Below are 8,655 nucleotides of genomic sequence, written 5' to 3' on the forward strand. Positions count from 1 at the left end.
GTAGGAGGAAACCCACATGTACCCACATGAGCACATTAAGGACACTAAGGTCCCAGCCAGGATTCAAACCAGGAGCCTTCTGTCAAGTAACAATACTAATCGCCAACCCACCATGCTGCCTGTGAGCGATGACCATATTTTCATTCTGCTGTGTGCACATTTCATTTCAGTTACACAAGAAATGTCTTAGATGGTTTAAAAAATCATTACCTGGAAATTGGCCTCAAAAGTAAAGCTTTTTTTTTTCTTCCTACAGTAAAAATATGAATGCAGCCTAGTTATCAATCATCATTATTGTTGCAGTTCAAACTGACAGTCTCTTTCATGACAGGACTGTTAGTTATGCATTACTGCTGATAATCATGCAGTGACCGCAGCAGCTCCTGAAGGAGGGATAAAATCAAAGTAGTCGGTTGGAACTCACTGTCTTCCTTCAGATGTGACCCGTTTAGCAGAGGCGGCTCCTCAGAGTGGATATGGTTGACTCTCTGTGGTCAGAGGACACTCGTGGCAGCAGCTCCCTGCCCAGTCTGAGCAGCGACTCACTGAGTGCCAGTCTCCTGCATGTATGGCTCACTGAACTTGGCTGCTGACACAAAAAGGCCTCTCTATGCTCCAGTTCGCAACCTTGGAAACATGCGGCGCGAAGAGGGGAAGCAGCTCTCCCCAACTAAAACAGCCTCACTGGCAACCTAACACACTAACCAAACAAGTGGATAGGGCCTTTTTTTTTTCATTCAGTCTGGGCATGAACACAGATAAAAAAAAATAAAAACTAACCAGTGGCTGAAGGCTGTGTATAGCTCTTTATCATTGTCAAACGTGGCATTTGATGCCACATCTATCCCTGTATGAATGCCACAAAACTAGGAGTTTGTCTGACAACAAATATATTTAAGAGTTCTGCGAATCAGCCTTCTTTGTTCACTTTAACTTTATTATTGATATAAGTTCCCTCAAGTTTTTCAGTGACTTGTTTTGTGTGATAGTCTGAAACTACAACAAAATCTCTTTTGTAATATACTTATTTATAATCAATGTTGTAAAAATAATTAACGGGTTACTAAACTTTTCTACAACGACAGCGAAATCAATTATACACCGAAAGTAAAAGCAAAAACAAGCCAAGCACGCAGGGTTATGTAAAATGTGCTTTATATTACAAGTCTCTCAAACAGACAAGTGGATGGCAAAAGATTTGTTCAAAAGGAGAATTACAGTTACAGTAAGTCAAAAATCTCACATTTTAGAAAAGAAAAGAAAAACCTAGATAATACACACAGACATGGCTTGCCATTCACTGAAGCAGAATCCCAGTGGGTAAAGTTATTCTGCAGTTCTTGATGGTTTAGTACTTGTAGAAACCGCCTGGATCTGACCCTGAATCAGCAGGTCTTTTATAAGCTTATGCTCAACTTTGACACCAAACGAAACCAGGGCGTGGGCTGAAAAAAAAAACTGCCAAAAAGAAGTTCTGATTGCCATCAAGACGCACTGTAGCGGAAGTAGGGCTCATCGGTTGGCACAGTCACAGGAGATTTCTTAGGGAAGGCACTTGACATGGGGTTGTGGCGTTCCCCATGCAGCGACAGTAATGAACCAAGGTCCTTGTTTGTGCACAATGAGGAGGGACTCCTTCAGATGGGTGTGATATAAATCACCAGACTGGAAAGGGGATCTCAAAAATATATAACACAGCTTCAGATGCAGTATCTCAGAGGGTAGATCACGCTTGACAGTAATTAGTAACCGGTGCAAGGCTCGAGTGGTGAATTTCTGAGAGAATTGAAATGCTTTCGGGCCTCCTCCTGATTTAAAAAGAAGAAGAAGAAAAAAAACAGGCCCTAAAAGGTAACCAATCTCATCTTCTGCTTGCCTGGGGGATTTCGGGATAACCTCCCATTCCCCATCAGCATCGTTATAACACATCTCCAAGAAAGAAGGACCCAGCCCATAAGATGCAACAGTACAACTAAAAAAAAACAACAAGAAGAAAACCAGAAAACGCGTGTCTCTTAGGTTTCACAATTAGACATTCCCACTGAGGCACATTTCCAGAAGAAGTGTCAGATACAAAGCTATAAAAAAAATCCCAAAACATTCAAGTACTTTGTCATGTAAACACTTTTCCAGACATGATACATAATAGATTGATGTCTCAAATTTTTTTTTTGTTATTTTTTTGTTTGTGTGCAACAGTAAAGGCTGATTTATGGTTCCGCGTCACACCAACGCAGAGCCTACGCGGTACGGTGCTCGTTGCCGCGTAACCTACGCCGTAACCCTACGGCGTAGTCTCTGCGTCGATTTAACGCATTTAACGATTAAATATTAATTTTAATATTTAATTAATTAATTAATTAATTAAATAAATAAATTAAAACTAATATTTAATATTTAATTTAATAAATCAGGCTTGAGACAACAGTGTGAGGAGAGAGAATACTTTTCGCACACAAAAAAGCCTGCAGGGTGAAAACTCTTGCACAGGTTCTGCACTGTGTCTGTGTGGGGGTTTTTAGAGTAGGACACACGAGCAGCACTGGTCCCCTCCACTGGGCACGGCGGAGTAGTTCATCTGCCTCACTATTTCTGCAAACAGCTCATCCACAGAGCCTTTATTTTTGGCCGAGGTTTCCATAAACGGGCAGTTCCAGTCTTGAGCCAGGGCCTTGCCTTCCCCGGAGGAGACCTCCCTCTCCCCCTCCAGGTCCAGCTTGTTGCCCACCAGGATCATGGGCACCCTCTCGTACCTCTTCACCCGGATGATCTGGTCTCTCATGGGCCTGATGTCCTGGAAACTCTGCTGGTTGACCAGGCTGTAGACCAGGATGAAGCCCTGGCCGTTCTTGATGTACAGGTCCCGCATGGAGGCGAACTGCTCCGTGCCCGCCGTGTCCAGGATCTCCAGCACGGACGGGGACGAGTCCACCTCGATCTCCTTCCTGTAGAAATCCTCGATGGTGGGGTCGTACTTCTCAATGAAGGAGCCCGTCACGAACTGCACGGTCAGAGCGGATTTACCGACTCCGCCCGACCCCAAAACAACCACTTTGTACTCCCGCATGACTAAAAAAGGGAGAAAAAAAAAGAAAAGGAAAAATGCAGACACCTCCTTTTTTTTTTTTTTTTTTTTTCCGCGACGGAGCCCTCTCTCTGTCTGTCTCTGAGCAGCCCCGGTGTTGTTCAGAGCGAGCGGGCGGGGAAGGCAGCGCTCCGGCGGGGGTAGCGGTGCGATCCTCCTCGCATGCCAGCGCGGATCCGAGGAGACGGGCCGCTCCCGGACATCAGCGGGGACGCTTACAGCGCATTTTTAACGCCGCTGTGTTGTGCAACTGTGCGGGGAAGCGTGATCGCTGCTCGGCTCTTGCATGGCGTTTCCTGCCCACATCCTCAGCGCGTCAAAAGCCAAGGCTTCAGTTCCGTTTTCTTAAAGGAGCCGTCGCCCGAAACCCCCCCACCTCATCACCACCAGATGATCCCAGACACACAAGCGCTTCTTCGGCCGCCTGCGTACGGAAGAGTATTAGGGCCATGCAAGGGAAAACATATTTGAGAGGGGAAGATTGTTTTTTTTATTGTGCACGAAAAAAGCCGTAATGTCGAGAAAAAAGTCGAAATGTCGTGAATAAAGTCGAAATTTCGCCTTTTTCTTAATCAACATTTCAACTTTATTCACGAAATTTTGACTTTTTTCTCAACATTTTGACTTTTTTCTCGACAATTCGACTTTTTCTCAACATTTCAACTTTTTTCTCAGCATTTCATCTTTTTTCTCAACATTTCGACTTTTTTCTCGAAATTCTACTTCAACATTAATCTCGACTTTTTTCTCAACATTTCGACTTTTTTCTCGAAATTCTACTTCAACATTGATCTTGACTTTTCGACTTTTTTCTCAACATTGACTTTTTTCTCGACATTTTGACTTTTTTCTCAACATTTCGACTATATTCACGAAATTATTTGACTTTTCTCAACATTTCGAATTTATTCACGAAATTTTGACTTTTTTCTCAAAATTATACTTTAACATTAATCTCAACTTTTTTCCTCAACATTTCGACTTTTTTCTCAACATTTCAACTTTTGTCTCGAAATTCTACTTCAACATTAATCTCGACTTTTTTCTCAACATTTAGAATTTTTTTCTCAACATTTCGACTTTTTTCTCGAAATTGTACTTCAACATTAATCTCGACTTTTCGACTTTTTTCCCGACATTTCGACTTTTTTCTTGAAGTGCATAATGAAAAAAAAATCTTCCTCCTCTAAAATATTATTTTAATTTTTTCTCCTGCCTGGCCCTAATACTCTTCCGTACCTGCGACTTATTTAGTCCATGGGCCAGAGCCCAAAATTTCACTCGTCAGTACCACTCAAGGTGACAAAACGATTTTTGAAAAGATCCATCTCTGTAGATTATATTTTGGTATGATAACCCTTCCTGAGTGGCAGCTGTATCATAGTTATCAGCTCATGATCTTACTCATCCCCTTCAGAAAATTAAATTTTAGATGCTGCTGCATATCCTGGTTTAGACTCATGTACAGGATATCTGTCAATATTGTCTTTGGTATCATTTTAAAGGGGACCTTTGAAGCATTCATTCAAGCTAAGATGTGATACATTTCCTGAATCCTTATGGTCCTGTGAGTATTCCAGTTTTTGTATTTTGTGTCTCTGTTGTTCCTAGATGACACAGGGCTAAAAGATAGTATATCGTTTAGGTGAAATTTGTGTAAAAATGTGTGTTGTTTCTAGTTTAAAGAGCTGCAGTGACCTCTGTGTTGGTCAGAAAGATTCACATCTTAGCTTGAATGAATGCTTAAAATGTCCCCTTGAAAATGATACCAAAGACAATATTGTGAAACATTGACAGATATCCTGAACCAGGATATTCACCAGCATCTAAAATGTAATTTTCTGAAGGGGGTGGGTGACTTCATGAGCTGATAACTATGATACAGCTGCCACTCAGGAAGGGATATCATACCAAAATATCATCTACAGACATGGACTTTTCAAAAAATATTTGAAGATTTGTCACCTTGAGTGGTACTGATATCTGGTCTGGCTCATGGACTAATTCTCCTCGGCCTCTATTCAGGTTAGAGTTGCCAACTCCCTGAAAAATAAATAAGGGACACCTCAACCCGATTGCCTTCACCCTTTCTGGCGTGGTGAATTGTTTTAGCTCCTTTTTTTGAGAGTGAAACGATTATTTAACTGATTGACTTGAACCTGAATTGAATTAGATGCATATTTTTGAATGCCATGAACACATGGAAAACAAATTATTATCCAGCAATTCACTTTAATACAAAACAAAATGTATTAAAGTGTTCATTTTAACAAAATTAACTGACTAAAATAAGTATTTCTTAATCAGAAACCTGTCCTGCTTAACTTAAAATTGTATAAATTAATAGAAAACAATAGAAAGAAAGCCGAACATCCATTTTGTAATAGCGCACATTTTTAGTGCAATAACAAAAGTGCAAACAGAAAGTCTGTAGAAAACTTGTAAACATATTTGTGCCTCAAAGGTCATGACTGTAGGCTAAAGTTGTAGTAAAACAGAAAAAAATAACTTATGAACTCAACAGCTCAATGCCATTTTCCATTAGCATTTTATGACTATTTTTGACTCTCACAGTAATACGGGACAAAGTGCGTCCCTTTTCAGCTCAATACGGGACGCGTACTTTAGATTATAAATATGGGATGATTCCGTTTTTCAAGGGACGGTTGGCAACCCTATTCACGGTTGTCTTCAACAACGAGCTCCCCAGCTGCTCTCTTTCTATGTAATAAGCTTGTCAGCTAACAAAACTATAATTTAAGTCAATAATCGATTTACATATGTCAGCTCGCTCAATATGTGGAGCCAATGAAGAATAATACGAATTTAACCAATTAACATCTAGATCTGGGCTGCACAGGGTAAGATTATTCTACTACGAATTGGCCATCATATTACCATATGATGGCCAATTCCCCACTTCTTAATGTATTTAAAGGAGACTAATGCTGCTTTTTATTTTAAATCTGCCCCACATTTCCAGAGGCATTAAAAAATGTCTGACAAATTTGTGATATAATTATTGAATAAAGGTGCCCTCTGCAGTTCTGTTCATTGCAAGGGGAGACATCCTTCTTGCTGGTCTGACACAAGACCAGCAATACTGGACTGGACAATGGTTCCTCCATTGCCACTGGCGGCTGGCTCCAAAAGTCAGTCGCCATCGACCGCCTTGTTAAAATGTTTAACTTTGCAGCAGAAATAAACATATTGGCAGCCTGGTTCAAAGGTTTTGGAGTCCATAGCTAGATTTCACATCAATGACGTCAGTAGGGAGAGCACATTTTTTGTACATTACGTGAAACTATATAAAGCAATACATTCATGTATAATTAGGGGCATGGATTTTTAAATAGGGGTGAGCTTAGCCATCGGCTAAAACAGTTTTTCAGATAACCCATGTATGATGTCATGCAGGGTGTGTCTAATAATTTTTCTACAAATAAGCAAGTAACACATTGCAGTTCCCTGAACGGCCACTAGAGGCTGGCTCCAAAAGAGAGTTAATGTTAAATAGTCCGAATTTGCAGCAGAAACAAACATATTTATGGTTTGGTACAAAAAAGCTTTCGAGCCTCTATGGTATGGATAAAAAAAATTATATTCAGCTGCAAATTTATGCAAGATTTGGTCCTTGGTTTTTGAGGGAAGTCTATGGTTTTAAAGGCTGGCTGTCAACTACTGTTGATAAAGTTGACATTTGAGTAGTGAATTAAGAGCTAAGAGAGTATAATCACTCTTATTTCACAGGTTGTGGCTTGCTGTGCTGTTAATTACTCTAACTGCTGTGATAGCGACCTGGGGGAGAATCTCATGCCCTCTGACTGAGAGCCCAGGTGACAGCCAAGTCAGCCTCCTGGTTGGGTGGATGCTGAAAACCAGATGGTATGGTTTGCTTAATTGGTTACTGGTTCGAGTGCGTGCTCTAGACAAAGGGTCTAAGTCATGGTTGCAGTAAAACTGCTGCTTTCAGCTTTTCTGCCTGAGCCGCTGAGCTGGGCCAAGACTCAGCTCACGACGGATGGCTGGGGCAGCTCAGCAGAACTTGGCCAGATCTCCGGTAGTCCTCGTATCAGCTCTGGCAGTCCTCATTTCAGATGTCCCAACCAAAGCAACATCTGAAACGAAGACAGATTCTATCAGATTAAATGTATGGTGATTTCACTGAGAATCATAGTTATCATGACCTAACATAAGATAAAGTAGGAAGCTCATTGTAACTGAGTAAGGTCGAACATATTTTATCTAACTTCTAGGCTTGTTTGTTCTGCTTATTTTATTCCCTTTTTTGGTTTGAAGGGAATTGGGTGGAGTCAGTTGCAACATGTTAGGAGTTGGTGCAAACATGGCAACATTCAGTAAGTTTGATCAGCTTCTAAAATGGTGGTGCACTGTTCCCCTTTGCAGCTGCACTTTATGACCTATGAGTCATGAAGAAAAAGCTCTCCTTTATTCTCACCGCAAGATTCTGCCTGAGGCAGCTGTAAATGAACAACAAAGAAGTCTGAGATGTCTTGGTCTCCTTTACAAAATGTATGTTTGGAGAATTCATGTCAAGCAAGGGAATGGACCAATACTGAACCAGTAATGCTTGAGGCCCGTGTTACAATGCTTAGGTGAATGGAACATTTAAATGAAAGACAGAAGAATAGATTAAATAAGAAAAACAAGTAAACACTAAATAGTTTTCAGAAAGTGATTCTGAAGATACTTTAAAACCCTCCAGCAACTGAAATGTCTGCAAATCTGTGGGTAGACCCTAAAAAGAACAGCTTCTGGAGGAAGAGAAGAGGAAAATCCCCTGAACAACAAACTGAAAGCTACAGAGAGAAGAATTAACAGGCTGTGATAGATGTTGAAAGTGGTGTTCCTATACACAGACTCTGCTGGGTGCCAAAACTGTCCCTTGGTGTTTTATGTCTGTTTGTGTATGTCTGCCAGTGTCCTTGACCAGGTCTTGTTTGCAAATGAGAATTTTGTTCTTAAACTTTTACCTGGTAAAATAAAGGTAAATTAGGCCATCTTTCTTTTGTTGCTTATACTATAAAAGAAGCAAGGAGGTATTGGAGGTTTTGCCTTCTATAAAAATGTTGTTTTTTAAATTTCTGCCTTTTCAGGTAAGGAAATTTTTCCTTATGCATTTCTAAATAAAATGTGACATGGGCTATTCAAAATTCAGTATATGTACAAATCACCATCACCTGGTTCTGCAGTGATCCCTTAAATGAGGACTTGTGATGACAATTTTTCAAGTAATTCTGCCTTTCTCTTTGCCAGGCAAACTGCATGATTCAATGCGTCAAAAACGTCATTTTAACAACCAGTTTTTCACAGTTTGAAATGAGCAGACATGAGCACAGTAACCAGTGGGTAAGAACCACTGGTTTCATTTTGGCATAAATACCTTCAAAAGCAAACCTGAAAAAGATAAATAAAACTGTGTTTATCAAAATTTATTTTATTTTAAAGCAGAAATGATTGATAACGCCCCTAAATCATCAGTGTTTTAAACATCACTCTGCTCTGTCTTGATATCTCTGAAGTGAAGAAAGTTAACTTTAGTCAAATAA

The 8,655-nt window shown here is 40.4% G+C and overlaps 1 protein-coding gene across 1 annotated transcript; it reads right to left on the reverse strand.

The window, feature by feature from the left end:
- Window positions 1–1,138: 1,138 nt before the first annotated feature.
- Window positions 1,139–3,481, reverse strand: LOC133452672 (ras-related protein Rap-2b-like). The gene has a single exon (XM_061732204.1). The coding sequence runs from the start codon at window positions 3,065–3,067 to the stop codon at window positions 2,519–2,521; it is 549 nt and encodes a 182-aa protein (XP_061588188.1). The 5' UTR covers window positions 3,068–3,481; the 3' UTR covers window positions 1,139–2,518.
- Window positions 3,482–8,655: the final 5,174 nt, after the last annotated feature.

The sequence above is a fragment of the Cololabis saira genome, chromosome 10 (genome assembly GCF_033807715.1).
Source record: "Cololabis saira isolate AMF1-May2022 chromosome 10, fColSai1.1, whole genome shotgun sequence".
Lineage (NCBI taxonomy): Eukaryota > Metazoa > Chordata > Actinopteri > Beloniformes > Belonidae > Cololabis > Cololabis saira.